At 47.0% G+C, this 22,736-nt stretch overlaps 1 protein-coding gene across 1 annotated transcript; it reads left to right on the top strand.

Annotated features, from left to right (window-relative positions):
* The first annotated feature begins 26 nt into the window (after positions 1-26).
* CCDC191 (coiled-coil domain containing 191) lies at positions 27-20,949 on the top strand. Its single transcript, XM_074808265.1, has 17 exons — positions 27-175; positions 527-565; positions 1,335-1,473; positions 3,773-3,901; positions 4,439-4,617; positions 5,126-5,349; positions 6,115-6,271; positions 8,188-8,378; positions 9,139-9,388; positions 10,738-11,207; positions 11,717-11,811; positions 13,371-13,453; positions 14,838-14,939; positions 16,125-16,268; positions 17,474-17,626; positions 17,981-18,135; positions 19,612-20,949. The coding sequence occupies exons 1-17, from the start codon at positions 32-34 to the stop codon at positions 19,742-19,744; spliced, it is 2,787 nt and encodes a 928-aa protein (XP_074664366.1). The 5' UTR covers positions 27-31; the 3' UTR covers positions 19,745-20,949.
* Positions 20,950-22,736: the final 1,787 nt, after the last annotated feature.

The raw sequence follows: 22,736 nt of genomic DNA, 5'->3' as shown, positions 1-22,736 counted from the left end.
CCGCCCCGCGCCGGCGGGGAGCCGCGTTGCCATGGCGGCCAAGCCGCTCCCGGCGCGGGACGCCGCGGGACGGGCCGAGCGCGGCGGGCGGCTCGCGGCGGTGGCCGCGGCCTTCCCGGGGCCCAGGCCGCAGCTGTACCGCTGGCGGCGCCGCCCCGCCGGGGACAGGCCGGAGGTAACGGGGCCTGGCGGGGCGCGGGCAGCGCTAGGGGGCGCCCTCGGGGTGAGGGGCCGTGCGCGGCCGCCGCGCCCCCAGCGGCTGAAATGGCGGCGGGGCCAGAGGGCGGTGAGCTGCGGGCACCCCACACGGCCCCGAGGGGTCCCGGCCACTTTTAGGAGCGGGGTCGGGCTTATAAAAGAGGTTTCCCAGGTCTGTGGGCGGGTTGCAGCAGCAGCGGCCCTTTGACGTGCCAGGGAGTCCGCGCTGCGCTCGAGCGAAGGGTGCTGAGCTTGGCAGCGTTAAACTCTAGTTCAAAAAAAAGAAGAGGCAGGTGGTTGCAACAATTATTTTTTTTCTTATTTCCAGCCGAAGTGTGACTCTGATAACTTGGAACACTGGATCAAGGTGAAGTAACTAGCACACTAAGAGTAAGGTACCTTGTTGCTATGTGTAAAACTCGTGGGTCGCACAAGACTTCATGCAGGTTGTATGCAAAGAGATTTACCCCAAGCACCATCTCCTGCATCTGCAACCACCTGAGATCAAGGAAAATGAATTCTAGGGTGAACTTCCCTTTGTTTTGATTCGTTGGGCACCGCTGTGCTCCCACCCTCAGCCTGCTTCTTGCAGTAGGTTGGAGTGTGCATCTGCATCCTGATGCAGCTCTGGTTGCCCTAGCACAAAGGGAAGGAAGTTCTGCAGAAATGCGGGCTGTCTTGTGACATGTGTTACGTGTGAAAACACATAGTAACACACCAGGACCACTTACACCTCGGAGAGATGAATGTGGGACAGAAAATCACTCAATGGCCAGCCTGGTTATGACAACATGCTGATACCAAATTTTATAGTTAGTGGTTGGTAGGGACTAGCTCAGCAAGTCTCCATCTAGCCCCCAGGGGCTGCGTGTTTGCATTCTCCCTGTGTTCTCCAGTCACTATGATTGGCACTAATTGCAAAATAAATGCTTATTACTTAATGATTTCTAAGTCAAATTTCTCCAGTTAATCGAGCAGTTGGTTTCAAAAGAAATCTGCTTCTTTTAACAGCCATGTTGTCTTGTGTTACATTCCTACTGATGTTTGCTCTCTCTGGAAGGCAAACTTGGATATAGAAAGTTTAAAAATTAATATCCAGCAATCCTTATAAATGTTTTCCTTTCTTTAAATTAAAGCGATTGGACCAAGCCTCCAATTATGCTGTCTCTGAAGCTTTTTCCCTTCAGAAGTCAAGGTATCCACAGGGGCCTCGTGGTCCTGTGACAAGTTTGGAAACCGTGGAACAGCTGCAAGATCATGAGGCCTGTGAGGAAGGTGAGCTGAAATACTGCTTGCCACCATCTGCATCAAATGAACTGTTCTTGATCCAGCATCATGGTTCTGGTCTGAACAGGCTCTTGAAAAGCTTGAGACTGTAAGAAACAGTTCATAGTAATGTTTCTTTCATCTAATGGAGAAAGACATAAGAAGAATCAAATGCTGGAGTTTAAGGTAGATCTTAATTAGCATACCTAAGAGAAGGATAAACTCTGTCTCCTGGTCAAAATGAGGATGAATTCTGCCCTTCAAGACACACTGTATGGTGAAATGCAAGTTAGTGGGCTATAATAAACCGGATGAAATTACCTGACATATTTTTGATAGCAGGCCAGATGTGAAAATGGAGTTGCTCTGTGTAACTTTCACATCTACGAATAATTGTGTGGTTTTGCTTTGATTCCCATGCAAAATTTTCCTTGCTACTTAGCTAACTAAATATTCCCTTTGTAATGCCTGCAACTACAAGTGCTTACTGAAATTTGAAAATAAAACTGCAGTACATTTAAAAAAAAAAAAGAGGGAAATTATCACTCATCAGTGCTAGAAGTACATGGGCAGTGTAAAAAGCTGATAGGAGACAGGATTTTAAAAACTGAGTTAACCATTCTTTTTAAGACTCAAAAGTGAGCCTTAAGGAATGGAGTGAACACACATCTCAAGGGCATCTGCTTCCATACAGGAAGTCAGCTTTTTCACTTGGAATCATCAAAGATTCAGCTAATAGCACAGAATACACCTATCTGCTTACAGCGCGCTGTCTGAATGCATCATACAGCAGAGTGCCTCAAAAGGCTTTGCAGTTGGTGGAAAAGTTGTTTGCTTTCCTTATGTTTCTTTGTTATTTTTGTTTGCTCTTCTCTGCTAGGGTTTCCCCTTTTATAGCTACCAATCCCTCAGGATTGTTCCCAGCTCAACTGAAAGCCTTTTATCTGGAATCCAGTATTAGAATACTTAATGATATTAACTACACGTAGTCCACTTTGCAAAGAAAGGTATTGATAGGAGAAGTGCCAAAACTCTCTTACTCCAGTTATGAGGAGCTCATGTTTCCCAGTCAAAAAAGTAACCTTTCCCTGAGTGATAAGCTGGTTTTCTCTCTTCTTTCTGTTATCAGATATATTTCCTTGTTCCTGAGCTGGCCTGAGAGGTTATGAAAGAGAACAAAAGTGATTTGAAGGACAGTAAACATTAGATTTATGTTTTCTTCAAAAAACCCTTTTTTAATGAAGTTTTTAAAAGGCTTTATTGCCTTTTTTGCCAGGACTCAATGGGAGCATCTTCATTTTGTGTTAGAGCTAGAGATCTGGAGCAGCTGCTCCCCCGTCTATGACCTGTGTGCCTTGAGAGGGGATGACTTGCCCTGCAGTGGCTGCTGAGATCCCTGCCCTTTGCCCATCCTCACTGCACGGATGGCTCAGCTGCTCGTGGGGCTGCTCCTGATGCCTGGCAGGTCCCCACCCTGCGTTCTGCTTCAGCAACAGCTTGGCCACGCATGCGGCGAGGCCAGGTGGTTTGTTGAGGCAGCAGCCACATTAGCTGCCCTTGTTTTTGAGCAGGGACTCTGAAAAAGGAATTTTTGAGTTTTTCCACAGAAGAGCAGAGATGCAAATAAAGTCTGATGAAGGACTTTATACCCGCTTGTTCATTAGGCATTTGAGCTCACTGAGGGGTACCAAATCCATCACGGGTGCATTCCTGTAGTTGCAGTCTTAATTCTGAGTACAGGTAGTCCCTGGTGAAGCTTGCCACCTGACAGATTTGTAATCTAGACTCACCAGTTGTTCCTGGAGCTGTGGTACTTGCAAAGGTTAACCTGTACACATGAAGCAAACATTTGTCCAAACAGTGGTTCTTTTTGTATTTAACATACGACAACCTTGGCTGGCTGTGTGGAAAATATCTAAGTGTCTGCAAGTGCAGTGGTAAAATGTATGAAAGCTATCTGAGTTATGAATTACCTCATGTGAATTCCATCTCCTTGATAAATGCTGTAATAATCATACAAGTGATCTGAATGTCCACAGAATCTTGTAGGAAAGATGAGGTGGAGAAGAATTCATTTGTGACGTATGTGACAGGGAGAAAGTGCCACCTTTTCCTCCTGTTCTTTTATAAATTAAGATGAGAACAGAACTATTAGCCTTATTCCATTTTCTGTTGCAGATCAGCTTTCAGTCATTTCAGACAGCCTTCCCAGCATGCGATATAGCTATCCTAGAGACAGTCTTGCTAGTTTACACTTACCCATATATTTTTTAAGCAAGTGAAGTCATCAGTCTCTTTCCTCTTGTAGCCCAAGAGCTGCTCAGGAACTGGATGAAGTCCAAACTGCAACCGGAGCTGATGAGCGATGGAGAAGAGGAAGTTGACTCTGTCCTGGAAAAGCCTTCGGCAGCCCCTCTGAAGTATGAGCGGTTTGATGGTGAGAGCACAACGGAGTTCTTGGCTTCCTTTCTGAGGGTGTGCTGGGGAAGGGAGCCAGGCCTCATGGCTTGGCAGACTGAGAGGTAAAAGTTGCTTTCAGGCCAGGATAGCGGGCTCGGTAGAAACAAGATCAGAGGTGATGGTTTTTCTCCCCCAGCTCTCACAACAGCTTGCTGTAGGGCTGCACAAACGCACCTCATAACCATTCGATGTCTCCCTTTGTAAAAGAGGAATTTTATTTCTTTTGTTTATGGGTACCTGTGAGGCCTGTCAAACTTATACAGCCGTTTGAGATTCTCAGAGGCAAGGCAGTAAAAGATGGGCGAAGGGTTGTTACTGCTCTAGCGTGTTCAATGGGAGACTGATTAAGACTCTTTGGGGATAAATGGAGTGCAGTCAGTGTGTCTGCTTTCATCAGAAATGCATTCACAGTCTGGGAAAGTGATCCCTTTGATTACGTTAGGCTTTGTGATCTGAGACAGAGGGGTTTATTCATTTCAGATGAGACTGAGATCATCTGAATTCCTCATTTCAGACTTGTGCAGCTATCTGGAACATGAATTAGAAGGTTCTTCTGTCCAAGAATACCTACAGCATCTTTTGCAGAGTGAAGATGTGAACTGTGGGATAATGGAAGACCTTAGACTTGAAGACATCAAGGAAAACCAAAAATGTGCAGATCCACGAATAATCATGGAGCTTAGACACAAGCAGGTGAGCAGGCAAGGCAGCGCAATTAAAAGGAATAAAATGGAGGATTATAGGATTAGAGTAAATGCTCACTGATACTTCCCCAGTATTCTCTCCCAACCTGCAATAATCTCTGACTTGGAGGCAAATACCCAAGGATACTCTTCCGCAGTTTAGCTGAAACATTACTGCGTTTCCATGTGCACGTTAGCCATTCACAGTAGCTTGCACAGCCAACTTTTACTACATCTGTTCGGGTTTTCCCCCTTTCCGAAGACTGACGGGAGGAGCCACCATGACAGTCGGTTCTGAGTTTGATCCCATCAAGTAACACTGGTTTAACCTCACGCTCTTGAATGGAGTTTTTTTGCTGGTCTGAGAGCAGACCCAGTCCAGTCAGTGCCAGCTACGGATAGGGTCACTCGCTTCATGTGAAAGGTGGATTGTGACTCACCCTGTCAGTGTACAGTGAACCTCAAATTCTTCAGCCTTTGGCATCTGCTTTGACTTTCGCTGATTTCCTCCTTCCCAGGTGAAAGAAAACCGAATGAGGCGTCAAAAAGCATTAGAGCTTCAGAGACAAGAAAAGTCCCTGAAGAAATCAGCTCTGTTTGAGGCCAGGCTCCAAGCACAGGAGGAGGACAGAAGGAAGGCCCTGAAGGCCAAGAAGGAGGAGGAGGAGATCCAGAGGGAAATGGTGAAGCTGCGAAAGGCAATGGCTGCGAAGAGGCACACCACGGCAGAAGCACGGAGAATGTAAGAGGGAGAGGGGGGCACGGAAAGAACCACGGGAACAACACTTATCAGCTCCTTTTGCTAAATGTAAGAGGAGCGGTGGTCCCAAAGGAAACATCTGCTATTCCTCTGTCTCCGAACTCTCCTCAAACCTTTTATTCCTTTGTTACCAACGTCAAAGGCAGAGTTTATCATTAGTGGCCTCCCCTCAGCCATTACCAGTTTGTACACTGAATCACAAAGTAGCAGTGTGTTTGCACCACCATCCATTCTCTCCATCAACTCTGTGGCCACATCCAGCCTCGTTAGTGTCTAATGCAGCATGAAAGCCAGTACACCAAAAAAAAAAAAAAAGAATAGTCTGTGTTGAAAGTCTAGCACTTACAATACTTCCTCTGCTATGAGAGAATAAAGAGCATTCTTGGCTGAGAATTCTGCAGAGACATGATTTTTGCTTCTGCTGAGCTTGGGTTGTCACAGAGATGTGACTTGTAGGGATGCCATTTATTTACTTAGGCAGCCCTGGGATCCTGAATCTTCTCATTGCAAGTGCTTTACTGAAATCTTACTATTTTCTTCTGCCTGCTATATTTTGGAGATGCTCCTGACTGTTTAATCTCTGGGACCCCAAGCAATGACAGAGGCTCTTTTCTAAGAAGGCTGAGTTAAATAATCAGCAACTAAGCTGTAGAGGTGATTCTCTTAGGGCTGGCCCAAAAGAGAGTGAAATCTGTGCTACAGTACTTTCCTCATTGCATTAGATCTGCATGTTTGTTCACTTTCCAGGGAGGGGAAGGGACAAGAAAAAAGTCAGAAGCTGTCAATGCAGGAGGTATCTATTACTGCATCACCAGCCCTGGTCCTGAAGAAAGAAGAGCAAGGAGATGAGAAACAGAGAAAGGCTCAGGAGCTGCTGCGCAGGATTCACTCCAATAAGCAGAGAGTGAGCATCACCCTTCTTTATCTGAGACTCTGAGCTATCTTGCCCTCAGCTACCATTTGCAAAACTGAAGTAAAAAGTCCTGGTTATCAGGATTTTTTACTTCTTCCAAGCCCCATTCCTGATACCAGGAAAGTAGAAGAGCAGGGCAAAAAGTATCTTGTAAAACTAGGAGTAAGAAATCCTGAGCTTCCATCCCCAGCATGTCTTGTGCCTCAAGTGTACTCAGGGTGAGGTTTCTCTTAGAATTGTGGAAAAGATGTGGCTATCAGGACAGCTGTGCAAATAAAGGCTTCTGCAACTGAGAAATAGGCAGATGTACAGAGGAGGCAGTGGAGCAAGGTGGGTTTTTTTTTCTCCTGAGGAAGGAAAAAGCGGGGGAAGTGACACAAAAGGTACTGAGAAGCCCTTACTGTGTGTATGGGAAGGTATTTTAAAGATTGCCTTGCAGACCCTGGTGCAGGAGCAGGGAGCAGAAAGAGGAGAGAAGTGCTGGGGCCTGGGAGGAGTTTTGAGCTGGGTCTCCAGGAGTTGAAGCGTGCCAGCACATCCACAGTAACAGGCTCCCCAAGGATCCAGTCCCACTGGGTGCAGTAGGATATTCTGAGATACTGCAACAGCTCTTTTGAGGCAGATGTGCAGACTTCAGTAATTCTTAGTAGGAACTTACTTCTTTTACCCTCATTATTCTGATACCATGGTCAGCTCTGGGTTAAACACTTAGTTGTATCAAATATTTGCAATTAAAGAGCAATCTTTTTGTACTGAATAATTTTATACAGGCAGTCTCAGCAAAGGGAATACATTTCCCTGAGTGCAGGTATGAATGCTGTCCACCACATAATGTTTTTAATCAATAGAGCAGTCATCATCGTTAATGTCTAGATATAGATATCTAGAATTTTTTAATATTTTTTAATAAAAGAATCCCATAGCTTTTATGGTGATTCTCCCCATGGCTCACTTCATCTCCCTGTCTGCTGGATTTGAGCTTGGCTACTGTTTAGCAGTACACAACCTCTCTCCAGCACAATCTAAGCTGTGAAGATAAGCCTGAATGAAACCACAGGACAATTTAGGGCTGGCATAATGTGAGAAGCCACGGCTTAGCTGAGCTAAGCAATAGTGACACTTTGATTATTTTCCTCACGCAGAAAGAAATGGCTAATGCATTGATATTTTGTCCTTTTTGTAAGTCTCCATTTGGAGATTTCAGTGGGTGAGAGGAATGCAATTAAAACAAGGCATTATGACAAAAGGGGAACAGCTGAGTCCTGTGAGTTGAGCTACTTGGAGAATCAAAATGAACAGTGTCTGCAGTGACAGGGCGAGAATTACAGGGTAGATTAGACAGCAAATTGCTGTTCTGTACAATGTAAATCACTCCCAGAGGCAGCGAGTCTAATTACACAATAGGGGAAAGCTTTGGCTTCCTACTGGAAGGAGGGTGAGCATCAGTTTTGTCATAAATTCCCTCTAGGAAGTGTCTTGATTTTTGTCTAAGTTAAAAAAAACAAAAAGCACAAGTGGACCATGGATATATTTGTGAACTGCTCTCCACAGAAGGGTTCTTACCTGTAGCATCTGAGACATCTTCTAGATTTTGAAATGTCTTTCCTGCCTCTAGAAAGTCTGTGTTCCTCACCCATTTTATTCCTTTACACTTGGTGAACTAAGTATGTTTCACTGAAAAGCATAGAGCCCCATGATGTTATCTTTCTAGTCTCTTTCTGCTTTTTGTAGAAGACCTGCACATGCTCTGCATTATTTTTTTTTACCCTCAAGATAATTGCTGAAAGTGGGGATTCTAAAAACAATCTCAGAAAGCAAAGTCAGATGAGGGGAAGGGTGGAAAGGATCAGCATTTGTGTGACGGGCTGTATCTTGCTCATTGGTTTTCTGAAACTCTCCCTTTGTAGTGCATGCAACGACATTTCTCTGCTTGGCTGAAAGTCATTCTGGAGCACAGAATTAAAATGGGAAAAGCCAGAGCCCTTGCTGACTGGAAATGCCAACTGAAGGCCCTGCGAGCCTGGAGAAACTATACTTGGGCCCAGAAAGTAGAGCAGGAGACACAGCAATTGGAAGTTCATCTCCAAGATCAAAACAGGTAGTGACCCTACCCTGTGGAATTCCCCCTGCTGCAGCAGTACTTGGGCAGCGCAGTGATCAGGGACTGTAAAAGGGGCTTGCCAGTTAGCCAGCAGGAGAAGAACAGTAGCTTTCTGAGAAAATTGCTACATCGCCTGCGGTCTGACGGAGGTGTTGTGGCACGGATGAAAAGGAGGACAGAGATAAACACGAGCTTTAGCACTGCCCAACAAGCCTGCCTCTCACGCTCTCGGTAGGTGTCTTTCCTGGAAATCTCACCCTTGCTCTGGAGCCCAGAGACTATGAGGTGCTGTATTTATTCCTGATTAATATAGTTATTTCCTATTTCAGTAGTCGTACAGCAGAGATCATTTTGGCCAATGCCTTTCGTTAAGGAGGCTGTTGGATGGATTTCCTATCAGCTAGAGAAAATTTTGCTCTTGCAGGTGTCTGGCAGGCTGTGTGGTGAGACGCTGCTGCTTCCCCCTCTGCAGCTGGCAAGGGAACAGGATAACTCTTCTGCACCTATCCTGCAGCCCAAGGATGACACAGAAAAACGTGAACTAGGGAAACTTACTTCAAAATAACGGGCATCCTTTCTGCCCTCCCACTCCTCCTTGGAGAAACTCTGTACAGCTTTGTAGGGCCTTCAGAATTAAGTGACAAAAAGACTCAGGAAGTTACAGGGCCTCATGCCATGGCCTGGGCTGCTGTACTTGATGCAGTTGTTTCAGGCAGAAGTCTCACTCCTGTCATAACACAAATGCTTTCTCATTCAGGAAGACACAACTGTCTGTGGAGCACAACCAGCGACGGCTTCTGCGCTGCTGCTTTCTGGCGTGGCAGCGCTGGAGCCGAGCGGAGACAGAAAAACGAGAGCTGCAGATCAAGAGGGAGGAGACGAAGAGAAAGATGGCACAGCTGCTGGAGGCATTGTCACTGGGGAAGGGCGCTCCGGACAGGCCGCTGGAGGTGAACAAGCCTGGGACAGCAGAAGTAAACCATCATCAAGATTTGCAGCAGAACAAGGTAAATCCTTCCCATGTAGTTTTGTCTTTTGGCATCTCAGTACTCCTACAAAGTACTTCTTTTGTGCAATCTGAAATAAAGAGTTCATTGTCCCAGAGGAATCTTTCCCAGGGTGACCCCCAAATACCTGCCTGCAGCTGTTGAGAAGTCTTTAAAATTCAGAGGCAAACGTGAAGGACGATGTTTAAAAACAATCTGTAATGCTGCCAGAGAGCAACCTTTTGTGCACTGTGAGTCGCAATGAGTGTCCCACCCCCAGATCACTTTTGCTGAGAGATTAGTTACATCTTTGATGCCTGCTTAGACTAAAAAGAATAACGCTTGACCACATGACGAGAGATTTTGTCATGCCAGTGCAGCTCTCTGGCTTTTATGCATGGGGGAAAAAAGTCATCACCGGCTGTTTCAGGATAATGCACATCACAAGGAGGTAGGAGAGGAGAATCAGAGGTTGCTTCCTTAAACGGTCATTTATCAGGTCAGAGCCTGCCCTTCCTTTCTGTCTATAAAACTTGTACCACAGCAGTGGCCTGATCCCAGCATGACACCTCACACACACATATCACAGATCAAGCTTATCGTGTGCTTAAGTGTCAGCAAAAGTTGATTTCCTACGGTGCTTATATCATCCTAGTAGGCCTGTATTTATCTTCTGATGCACTGGTAAAATTTGTGCTGAAAGGACTGGACTGAATTCGGGGTTTGACCTAGGAATCAGGCAGCAGACCTTACATCTGATGCCTCTCCAGAGAAAGACCGTGTGTCAGAAAAGGCACAGCCTCATTCCCCACTGTGCACCAGTTTCATGATAATATTTATCAAAGCTGGAGAAGAGGCCTGAGGAAGCAGCACCCTGTAGAATTCTCTTCCATCTGAAAAGGGACTGTCCAGTAGATCAGCCACGTAGATCACTTCAACAACTGTTTTTTCCTTTATCCTCTGTCTTGAGCACTGAGTGGGGGCAACACAGTCCAAAAGGGAGTGTGCTAATTCCCCAAAAGAGGAGCTAACCCCTGAGAAACGAGCTGTCCTGAGCTGTGCTCCCTAACGAAATAGTCAGGATATATTCCTGCCACAGCTCTTGCCTGATCAGGATTTCTTCCTCCCTATGAAATGGCACACAGCTCCTTAACAGTTCTTTCCCACAGGCTCCCATTTTGTGCGTAACAGGGCCCCTCTGCCCTGGCTAGGAACTGGATCAATTGTATAGCTGAGATTACCCTACTTCTCAGGCATTTTACTAGATTTGCATTAAAGAAGCACTTGCTGTGTAGAAAGGGCAGAAGAGTGCTTGGTTTTAATCAATGCCAAATTTTCCTTATTTCTTTGTGGTTTTTTTTCCCCCCTAGCCAACTGAAACTTGCCTCATACAGAAAGAACCTGACCAGACCAGAGACCACTCTTGTTGGGATGCTGCTCACACATCTCATTCCTACAGAAAACCCAAATTTGCCTGGGAGATGACCCTAAAACATGCAGCCCCGAGTGCCCAGGACCAGACTGTGTACAGGAATCAAACAGCCACTGTCCCCCAGTTGTTTCAGGCACCTGGTCCAAAGACAGCTCCTGTGTATGGAAGCTGCTTTGAGCACCGTCATGCCTTCCAGCGACGTCTGATTGAGGAGCAGAGGCAGCAGCTTCGGAAGCAGCAAGAGCTGATCCTTGAACTGCAGGAAAATCAGAGGCTGAGCAGAGCTAAAGAAGAGGCAGCACAAGCCACGGCTGTAACCCAGCCACTTAACAGCTCTGCTTCACAAACCAGGGAGGAGAAACCGAAGAGGGAAAAACAATCCAGATGCAAGAATACAACCCATTTGAGGTACATACCCTCAATAAAGCAGGCTCAATTAGTCAGCGTGTCTCATTCCTACTCAAGTTGAGCCAGAATTTGCCAGGCACACTTCAGTCATGCTGGCACTATCTGCTCTTCCTCTCACCTGTGACTTAGCCTCAAGTATCAGGCTGGCTGCAGTTCTCCATCCTTCTCTCTTTTTGCAGTGGCTCGACACCATGTGATCCATAGAGGATCCACTTAGAAACAGCAACACTAGAGTGTCACACACAGTACCAGCAGGGATTTATTTAGTTAGGAACAAAGAGAGTGTCACCCTCGGTATTTCAGAACATGCAGCAGCCCTGAGTACTCGGCTGCTTTGCAAGGATGCATCATTAATCCCATCTCAAGCAGAAGAAAGGTGTATCACAGGTTCAGAATGAAAATGCAGCACAATGGAGAACAGAAACTACAAGGCCTGTTTCTCAGCCATAGGTGTGAGACATCATTTGACCACATTCATTGATGAATTTCTTTATTCTTTCCTTTCACAGTCCACCTGTTTCTCATGGGCCAGAAAACACAAAGGCAGTGATGCAAGGCAGGAGGCCCTCCAGCCAGCTGACCTCAGCTCATCCCATACTGAAAGGTATTGCTCTAGATAGCAAAGACTATTCCAGAACACTTTTCTCAACAGCTTGTCTGGAAACTTCCCTCTTTCTTTGCCTCAGCCTTGCTGGCTGATGACAGTATGCAAGTAAAACTCTCTCAGTACTCTCTTTCCCAGCCTGCCAGCGCTGTGAGGGTGAGCTGTTTTCACAACTAAATCAAGCATCTGTAAAACCTGAGCCAGTGCAAGCCCCTCAAGTCCACGCTTAGTACACTGTGGTAGCGGTTACTCCTAATACTTGTAATCGTTCCTGGTGTGACAGGACACAGAGAGAGAAGCTCTATGGGGTTTTTTTGCTGTCAGTCCTATTCCCTTCATTGTGCATCCAAGTAACAAACTGACCAGTCATTTTCATCTAACTTCGTATTTCAAAGGTGTTGAGATTTCAAAGGGAATTAAGTGCCTACCCAAGGATCCCACCTTCTGTGAGATATCTCCCCTTCTCTGGCCACACTGGAACAGCACATACACGTTAAACGTGCAGCACAGCCTTTTCATGCAGTGAATTAAGAGCAGGTTCTGTTATATCCCATGGTCATGTTCTTCCATATCGACCAGTGGGTGGTCACAGGCTGCATGAAGGGTTGTCTGGAATAGGAGTATTGCAATTAACAGTTTTGGGATCATCAGAGCTTTTTGGCCACGATAGTTGGGCATTAATAGTTGCTTTTCATTAACTGACTGTGTTCAGCTCCTATGCTACCTAGTCCAAGCCATCACTCACTCTGATTTGCCTGAACTCTGTACACTTCAGAGACAGTAAGTGTATTTTCAGAGCACTCAAGTGCTTTTGTTTGAAGATCCGAAAAAATTCAGTGAATAAGTTATCACTGAATGATTTTCCATTGGCAGAGAATTCTGGGACAGCTAAGAAGAGAAGAAAAATCTGAGGAAACCTACTGTGGTTGAAACACTTAAATGCCCCCCAGAGTGCTCAGCCTGTGCGACTTCAGAAGCAGTGATCATGGGTTCTCAACACCACTGCATGTTCTGTGTGGTCACGTCAGCATTGTAACACCTTCGCTGATAGCCAGCAAGATCACCCCATTGCAATTTATCTCCCAAAAGAAGCATTAAGCAGTAGTTTCTCACTAGTGGGACCACGTACCTGTGTGTCACTGGGGCAGGGATGCTTTCCATCATGAAGTTATTCTTTAAATACGTAATTGGAGCTTCCTGGAGACCTCACAGGAATTGCTGTTGAATCAGGTGCCCAGAGCCTCAGCACTCAATCAGGGGAGACAGGGATAAAACCTCTGAACACAGTTCCTTTCATAACTGAGCCTCATAGCTGTGACTGCCAACCAGGGAGGGTGGTGTGAATCTAATCGGGGCAGTCCTGAGTCATCTCATAAACATTTATGGGTTCCTTGTTCATGACACTGCCAGCCCTAGGAGGCAGCAGAAAGCAAGTCCCTTTGTGCTGGCATTGCCAGGTCACCGGGGGCCTGGCAGTAGAGTGGTCATCCTTGTTCAGCAAACTTCTGCCATTATCCTATGGTCATTTCCCCTAAGCCTTATGTCCTCTGTTTCTGTAGCTATGGAGGAGAGAGCAACTCAGCGGGCAGAACGGAGGAAGAAACTAGAAGCAGCCAAACAACAAAGAGAAGAGGAAAAATTGGTGAGGGAAGTGGAAGATGAAATAAAGTCTCTTTCACACCATTCCAGTTACAGGAAATGCTGTTTTAACCCCAGAGTCAGGGACCAAGAAAAGGCCCTTTATCCAAACCAGCTTGTGAGAAAGCAGATATCGAGCACACGTCAAAAGAAGTGGTTATTGCTGCATTTGCACACAGGGACAGCACTAGCCCTGCCATATCACAGGCAGACACTTCATGTTGATGCAGCTGCAATTCTAGAAGCAGCCTCCTTAGCACCCCCAGCACTTCTTTCACACCTACCCCAGGATGGGAAGGCTGGCAGTGCCTGCAGAGATCCACTTGATTGGACCTGGCAACGCTGGGTTTCCCCTCCCCTGCCTTTCCTGTCTGGTCATGAGCAGCTTGAGGACGTTCGGTCTCACCTAGTAAAAATCCTGCATCTTTTTCTATCAAATCTCTGTCGAAGAGGAAAGATGCTGACAATGTTTGCGTAGTTAATACGCAAATTCTGTGATGCACATCCAACAGAGGAGCCTTCTTAGCGCCAGGGCGTTAAGCTCTTCCTGAAAACATTGACAGTAAATTGCATTAGGATTAGAAAGCTCAGAACTGGGGTCCTAAACCAACCAGCATTTCTTCCTTCACCAACCAAGAGAGGTGCACTCACATACACAGGAGGCTGAAACGAGCCTTAGAGAACACTTTAACCACAGAGTGGACAGACAAGCACCCGGTTTGGTTTCCTCAGCTGTAGTTGCCACGATCGTAGAGATCAGGAAGCACAGTCATAGCAATCACACGTTATGGTTGGTCTGGGCTTTAGGCCTTTGATGCATACATCAAGAGCAAAAGCTTTGGGAAATGAAAGCAGAGTGGGGTTTGCAAGGGGAGTAGATAAACATTCAGAGAAGGATATTGTGCCAAGTATGACCAGTACTGAAGTAAAACAACTTCTTTGATCTTAAGTGTTTGGGGAAAGAAATGTTTGGGCGCTTGTAATGCTGCTTTGCATGTAGAAGTAAAACTTCAGAGCAGTGCCCAGGGATTCAGAACTGACTTCAGCAATCAAGTTATCAATAAATAAGTTGGTGTATGGTTTAAATTTTTTAGGGGAAGAGTGGGCAAATACTATGACTTAGGACAAAGATAGACCTATATTTATATTTATAGGTAGTAGAAAGACATATAGATATATATAGGTAGTAGAAAGAACAGTCCCTCCTTCCTCTCCCTTCCACAGTTCATTGTCCAGCACAGATCATGTCTCGTAAGTGACAAAGTCTGCTTCCTTCTGAAGTTTCAGGTGCTGGTCAATATTAGAGGAATACTGGGAAAGCTTAGAGGTCTGCGCTCTCCGAAAAGGTCACACGTGCCAAACTAAATTTTGCCTTCTTCCATTTCAAGGCCCAGCTGAAGGCTGAAGAGGAAGCACGACAGAGGAAGGAGGCTGAGGAAAAAGAAGCTCAGCAGCAAAAACGACGGGAGGAGAGAAGGCAGCAGAAGCTGGTGACCAAACACCTCACCTGTTTCCTTCCCCTTTAGCAGGGATAGGGAAGAAGAGCCCTTACCCACTAGCACTCAGTCAGCACCAAAGTAACATGAACTGAAGGTCTTCATGAGTAGCACAGAGTTCCACAGCAAAGCACCCGCTGCTTAGACTCACCACCTTCCCCCTTTTTGGCAACGTTAGGGGCAGGGCTGTGGGCCAAACGCACTGTGAAGTATATACTGTCTCTGTCTCATCAGCAGGACCAGAGGTCTCAGCTGGTGGACGTTCACTGCTGAGGTATTGCCACGTAAGCCCCCACAGGGACAGCATGTCCAGCGTACTTTCAAGCTGCTCCTTCCACTTGGCTCCCCCTCCAGCATACACGATACCAGTCACACACACATATGATTTAAAAGTAAACAAGCCTGACTACATCAAGGGCAACTTTCCACCTGAAGAACAGAAGCATCCTCTCCTTGTAGCTAGCCTAGGAATAGCCCCACTTCAGTATTATTACTTGGAAGTGAGCTGTGCTAATAACCCAGATAACATCTGAAATCCTACAGGAATTTGACCTACAACTACTGTTCTACTTGGATTGAGTGTTTTAGGATGTTTGACCTTCATCCCTGAGTCTCAGTCAAAAGTAGTATTGTACAATTATATAATACCCACATCCCTCCCCTATTATTTAGGTTAGTTTATCCCTCCCCTATTATTTAGGTTAGTTTAAGTGCTAAGGTCCGTGTGTAAACTCAGAATCATGTTTGGACACGTTCTCAACCTAGTTTTATAAACGTAGAAAGCTGCCCTCCTTGAGCTCACCAAAGCACCCCTCCCCACGCTGATGAAGACCCATCAGAAGGAGATTCCTGCTACATCAGCACTGCTGGTACCCACAGATTAGGTCTGCTGCAGTAACACCAAACTGCAGTGCTGAGGGAAGGCCACGTGCCGATACATGGCCCAAGGAAACGTCCAGAAATACCATCATCTTCCATGATGAATTTTCAAGACAGACTTCTGCTTTCTACCACAGGTTCTAGTACATGGGGTCGTGTCTGGTCTGCACTGCTAAAGATGATGCAGAGCCCTATTTCTTGTCAGATCAGGACCTGCAGCTCCAGTATGACAATCTATTATTATTGCTTAACATAGTCTTTATCCAGAGTGAATTAAAACTACTGCTCTTTGTATCGTAGAAAGAGCTGGAGAAGCAGAGGAGGCAGGAGAAAGAGCAGCAGCTCCAAAAAAAGGCCAGAGATCACTATGAGAAAGTTCTGCTCAGAAAGCTGGGAATGGTGCCATGGAAAAGGCTGAGAGAGCAAACCAAGGAAAACCTGGTGGTAAGTGCTGAGGATAAAGGAAAGGACTGGTGCCATGGGAGGAAGGGAAAAAGAACAGATACAGCACTTAGCAGCAACCTTAATGGGCTCTTAAGCCAGGTAGAGATGGAAAAAGCAAAAATTCTCCCTGCACACCATGCCCTATATTAGTTCTTTAAATCAGCCCATCTGACAATAATCATGAAAGGTCATCAAAAACCCACAAGGGTGGCATCTGTATTTATAGCTGATTAAACAGGAACCAAAAGGACAGAGAAAGGAACGAATTTCAATCTAATAAGAAGTCATCTTCTGTTAGCCTCCACTCGTCTGCAGCACTAACTGCCACATGATTTGATGCCAGTAACACAGTGGGAGTTAGTTTAGCATGATACAGCCAAAAAAAAAAAATAAAATTCTGTGACATGAGCCTGTCAGTTCTCTTGCTCCACAGCAAAATTAATCAGTAAGACACTGCCAAGCCACCGCAGTTATAGTAGTTAATCCCAGCCCATCACTAGGGCTTTCCCTCTCTCTGGAGCTGCTGCTCGTGCAGTGTTGGCCCCTGCTAAGGGCAGGACACCACAGGTGATAATCCAGCCATTTGTTCTAGCCTGGCCACATCTTCAGTGCAGAATAGCAAGTGGTAGCTTTGGAGACCTTGCCACACAGATCCTGCTAATGAAACATTTCCATACATGACTGAATTGGCGTGCCTTATCAGGGGTGGGCTAATAACGCTCAGCCGTCTCCTGAAGACTTAGCCAGAGCCCAGGGCTAAGTTGGCAAGCTTAGTAAGTCACTAGGACTGCAGCTACTTACAGGACTCGACCAAATGCACACAGGCCTCCGGCTGGGAGGAAGGAGAAGAGCAGCTGCTCTGAAAGTCCACCCTGCTGGTCAGCATTATGGACAGGGTTGGACTACACTGTTACAGGCCCTGCCTCTGCTTTAACGTGCTTTCGGGTTAAACTGAGCATCTAATCCAAAAGGATATTCTCTAGAAGCGATGCAGCAGTGGCCCCATAGAGAGACTGGGCTTGTTCCTTGTGCTGACCCCTCTTTGTAGGAACCTGTCCTGTAAATTATTCCAGCTGTCAGACTCTGCATTTTGGGGGGCCCAAAAAGCTGAGGTGATTTTCTAGTGCACCTGATTTTCTGTAGTTTTGTGTTTCTCTAGTCACTAGTCCAAATAACTAGCTGCCCTCTCTGCTGTCTTTACTCAGGTGGCACAAAGGCACCACTGCTTGGGCCTGCAGAGGAAATGCCTGATGACTTGGCATCGGGACACCCAGGGGAGCCTCATGGAGAAGGTGTCTCGGGCTCAGGACTTCTATTTCCGTATGTTGCTGAGACGGGGCTTCAGGAACTGGCGAAAGGTTTGCCTGCACTACAGCAGAGAAATAATACCCAGCAAGCTAGCTGCTGCCACGCCCTCCCCTCTCCACAGTGCCACTTCACACACCTTTGCCGAGTTACACTTGTCCCCATTCCAGCAACATCATTCCCTTCTTCAGAGACCTTCTTCCAGCTCTCCATCATTCCCCTCCACCCAGGACGCTCTCCTACGTGCTTCTCCTCCACCTTTGCACACTCTCACCCTGCTCCCTGCTCATTTTCCTCCACTCCTGTTGCCATTACCCTTCACCACCACAGTCTCTGTTTCTGCTTACTGGGCTGGGGCTTGGGGGAAAGAAGCCATTCTCACCTCTTTCTCTGTCCTCTTTCCCTAGTACAAGGATTATCTCTCCGCTCTGGAGGAGAGGGTGAGTACCCTCCATGCAGCCTGGCTCATGAGGAAGTACTTCTGGGCGTGGTTTGATCTGATCATGGAGGAAAAAAGTACCTTAGTGGAGAAGCTGAAGATTGCTACTGAACACAGTAACAAGTAAGTGCACTCCCTTGTCAGCAGTTCTTTTTACTTAGGTTTAATATACCCTATAGATTATTTTAGAGACTGCTTTTGACAGGTCGATTATCTGCTCCCGAAGAACATGTGAAACAGGTTCTTTACTGCTGGTATTTTGCTTCTGTGATATACACAGACATCAGCAGCAGGGGTTTATGGGTAAGAATTTTCCGTGCAGCTTGGAAAAGGAAATTTAGTGGTACCCTTCACAGGACTTTTAAAGCTGCTGAAAGAGCGTACAGTGAAAGCAGATAAGTAGCTGAAACTTTGTAAGCTGATTAGCAGATCTGGCCATGCAGCTTCTGTTAAAAGCTGCCTTAGGGAGGTTCTTTAAGTACAGTTATAGCAAGCCAAATGATTGTGCAGGAATTACACGCTGTATTGTTTGTCCACAGCAGATGATTTAGTTGACAAATCCAAAACTGATCAACTAGAAACCCTACTTAAGGAATCTTTCATCAGCCTGACTTGGCAGTGAGAACTGCAGCAGACAGTTCTACCATCGATGACTGGAGCTGGACGCACCCAGTTCGCTCACTGTCCCATAACTGCGTTAGCTGTGCATTTTAACAGGAAGAAAAACCTGTTGTCAAAGCTCAGCAGCAAACAGAAGCCTGCTGTCCTAGCTCACCGTGAAAGCATGTCAGCTGCACGCATGTGCGTAGCCCAAACAGGATCTGCAGCACCTCGGAGGAGGAATTAAATTGAATCACCTCTGATGTGGTAGAGCGAACCTGTTCTAGCTTGCTGGGTCATTAAGAGCAGAACAGTGCACCATTTAACCCAACAAGCCAGCAAAGTGGAAGAACCAGGGAAAATTCAGACCCAGGAAGAGACTGGATTCAGGCTATGTATGACATTGTATTAGGAGCATAATTACCTGTCCTTCATTACCTCATCCCCCACTGACTGGCAAAAGGCCAGTTCAGACCTTGCCATAGCAAACTATTCTTTAGACAGGACTGTTGCTCCCTGTTGCCTCTGTGGGAACCCAGGGCAAGGCACCTTTGGTGGGGGGATTAAAATCAGGTAAGAATTGGAGCCCAGCTGCCTGCACTCCCAAGTGGTTGGGCTGGACCAAACGAGCTTGCATTTTTCCTGAAGAAACTGCTTTCAGAGACCCTGTTTATTCTTCAAGAAACATCTTTTACCTTCAGAGTGCTAAGCAAACACCAGCTAATGAATCCTGTTAGAGGGGGGAGCAAAATTCTTGGGGGAGAAGAAACAGAGAAGAGCAATGTGTTACTTTTCCCTGGCATGATGGACATATTAATGGAATGGTCTGCATGCAGATGTTTAACATGTCACGGCCCCGACTAGCAGCAGAAAGGACAAATCCCACAGCAATTTTAGGGGAGTTCCCCCTTAAACAGAAGTAATCTTTTGATTACCTGTTATGTTATGCACACATCTGCATGTTGTCACTTTGTTCTTTGTGTCCCCATTTTCTTTAAGGAGACTCGTGCTGAATGCGTTCAAGGCCTGGAGGCAGTACCCATTACTGATGAAAAAGGAAAGGGAGAGAGAGGAAAGAAGAAACCAGCTACGCAGGAGAGTAGCTGAAATTCTCCCCGACTTCCAAACATGACAGAAAAGAGTCCAAGGAGACTGGGAAAGGGGACAGAAAGTCTGATTCTGTTCAGTGCTTTCTTCCTGCTGACTGAAACAAATCCAAAGGGAAGTCCTGTCCAGCGCAAAGGGTCTTACAGCCAAGGGAAGCTTCCTGGGGTCGCTGCTGTCGTAAACTAAGCACAGATGGAAACTTACCTGCCCATTTCTCTTTGCACTTCAGGGGGTTATTCCCCACAAGGTCCTCCTCGGGTAAAGTCTCCGTAGGAGTGTCTTGGCTGGTGGCAGTGAGCCCTACGTAACCAAAGCCTGGCCCAGGCTGTGTTTCAGGCCAAGGCCATTTCCACAGGCAGAGCTGCAGCACTGACATGAATCCTCCTCCATCACAAACACAGAACTGAACTGCACCGATTTTTCTTTAAGCAGTAACCTGGTGCTTTGGTGTTGCCAGCACTCGGTCGGGGCACGCAGCTTGACGAGAGCGCAAACAGAGCTGACTGCCAGCTGACCCCCAACCACTACTGCCAACTTGGCCACGCAGAGAACGGCTTCTGGCTAACTGTGCCAGGAAAGTTTGGATGGGAGGAGGAGAGGGAAGAGCTATTTACGCAAATCCTATTTGCTAATGATCCAGATTGCAGCATCGCATATGGACAATCTAAAACCTGGATTCTTTTTCAAGGGACTGCCTAGTTCACAGCACTGGCCCACTCACAAACACAGTGCTTTGATTTTGGTGGCAAGCGGTGATCCTAAGTTTATGAGCCTCCATCTTCTCGTCATTTAAACATTTTCTAAACTAGGATTTAAGGATGTATTGTGCAAGTCTGCCTGGGCCTTCACTTGATCCAGCACTTCAAAAAAAACCCCCAAAATCCAAGAAAAAGGCAGACTGTATTTTTACATAAGCTAAGGCTGACTTGATTAAAATGAAAGCTTTTTTAATCACTGTTTAACCTTAACCTGCAGCATAGTGCAGACAGGGTAATGCCGTTAAGGTACTGTATGTCTTGTCTTAGCAACAGCATAAGGCAGGAATCTGGAATCACTTCCCCCTCACAACAAGATAGGCAAAGTTCTCTCCAAAAGCGTTTGGCAGTACAGGGAGCACTTGAGGAATGCCAGGAAGAAGACAAGTTACTGTTATCCATTGTACCAGATAATTTTTAAAACCTGTATATGCACTGAGAGTTTCCAATAAACCCAAACGTGAAATGAACACAACAGAGTTGTTGGTGCAGGCTGTGTCAGAAGCCAACTGAGTGGCACTAGACAAAAGCCCAGGGTTAAGGACCTAGGGCAGCACTAAGCACTGCAGATGAAGTGGTGTAGGACAGCTCAGGTGCCCAGGCACGGCAGCAGGCTCCAGAGCTTTAGCATCGGGAATTTGTCCATGCGGAGAGCTCACAGGGACGTGGTCAGAGAGCCTCCCTGCCCACGCAAGCCAGGTTGTGGAGCAGACTCTCGGTGTGGGTCTGAAGACAACCGTCGCTCCCACGTTACCTCCCACAGCCATCCTCTACCACACGTTTACCGTCCATCTCCCAGAGCCCGGTGACAGACCTGACCCCCAGCAGGTCAGACGAGCGTGATATCCAAGCGCAGGGAGCTGAAGGTGCCTGCGTGGAGTGTGGGCGAGCACAGACCATCTGGCTGCATTCAAAGGCAGATTGCGAGAGGAAGCGACAAGCTGAGAGAGGGCTGAATAACTCGTCTCGTGGGGAAGAACGGGCACCGCTGAAGGGGAGCGTCTTTCACAGAGCACTGAGGCAGGGAGGAACGGAGCTGGGGGCTGAGCTACCGCACTCATGTCCTGGTGCAGCCAGAGCCACGCTCAGTGCTGACAGCAGCAAGCTGTGGCAGCACAGCAGCCGCAATCCGCTTGCTCTTAGTACACTCTCTCCCCTTGGAAGTCTCTCCCACATAGCGCCTAACGAGCCCCCAGAACACCTCTGAACCAGCCCTTAGCTCCCATGTTACCAGTGGCCTTTTCCTGCCAACCTCCTCCTTACCAGGGCTGGGCCACAAATGCAGCAGGGAAAGTCTCCAGCCTCCCCTCGCCCCCCCCCCATCTGGATTCACAGCCTAAGGAGGACAGTGCCGCAGAGGATGGAAGGTGAGGAGCATCCTTTCTCAGCTAGAGAGAAGGCAGCGTGGAAGGGGAGCAGCAGGAGCGTGGAGGAGAAGAGTGGATGACTTGATGCTAGCAACAGGCTGAGCAGGAGTTGAATCTAACATCTCTCACAGCTAAAAGGGTGCCCCAAACCACTGGCTACTCAGGGGTGCATCGTCTCCTGAACTGTGGATTCTGTCCCCAGCAATGCCACACTTGCACATTTTGTCCTCAAAGCCCACAGCTCCCACTCAGCATCCATGAAAATAATGCTGCTTATGCAGAGCATAACTCCCCCCAAAGAACTTGAAGCACAGTCAACATTTATTTCTGAAACTGGCCTTTGTCTCCAATACTCTCAACCTTCTAGGGTTTTCTTCTATTCTTAGTAGCTTTAAAAAAGATTCTCCTGTCTCTTTGGCTGGACAGTTCCAGCAGCAAGGAGGCAAAAGAAGATCCAGGAGGAGCTGTGCTTTGACACCCCTTTGCCCCTGCCTACTGCTAATTCAGCACTAGCACAGAGCTGAAGCCTCAGCTGGATCCAGCTGAGGGACAGGGATGACGTCGAGGGATCAGGCACATTCATACTGAACATGGTCTGAATCAAAGGGGAGGTGAGTAGCCCCTTCACCTCCCCCTTCAATCCACACCTGGCTGAAACGACTCGTACCTACTTGGCAGAAGCAAGGCTATGCCCGACGATGCTGTTGAGACACTGCACAGGACACCCTCAAAATCCCTGACATGATGTTAGTGTTTTGCAAATTAAAGCTCCAGCAGACATTTCCCAGCAGGAGGGTGACACACAAGAGAGCTTGTTAGACCAAGGAAACAGCTTCAGCCTGCAGCTGTGCCAGAGCATCCCTCTCGCTCCAGCGCCTGGTTAGATGCAGATGTC

Source organism: Strix aluco, chromosome 2 (assembly GCF_031877795.1).
Source record: "Strix aluco isolate bStrAlu1 chromosome 2, bStrAlu1.hap1, whole genome shotgun sequence".
NCBI classification, from domain to species: Eukaryota; Metazoa; Chordata; class Aves; order Strigiformes; family Strigidae; genus Strix; species Strix aluco.
Note: the sequence above shows the minus strand (reverse complement) of the source record. Positions and strands in the feature narration are given on the sequence as shown.

Coding starts and splice junctions, on each gene's coding strand:
- CCDC191 (XM_074808265.1), top strand. CDS start 32: ATGGCGGCCAAGCCGCTCCCGGCGCGGGACGCCGCGGGACGGGCCGAG. Junction 14,940..16,124: donor AGAGAAGGCAGCAGAAGCTG/GTGACCAAACAC, acceptor TTTGTATCGTAG/AAAGAGCTGGAGAAGCAGAG. Junction 18,136..19,611: donor GCTACTGAACACAGTAACAA/GTAAGTGCACTC, acceptor ATTTTCTTTAAG/GAGACTCGTGCTGAATGCGT.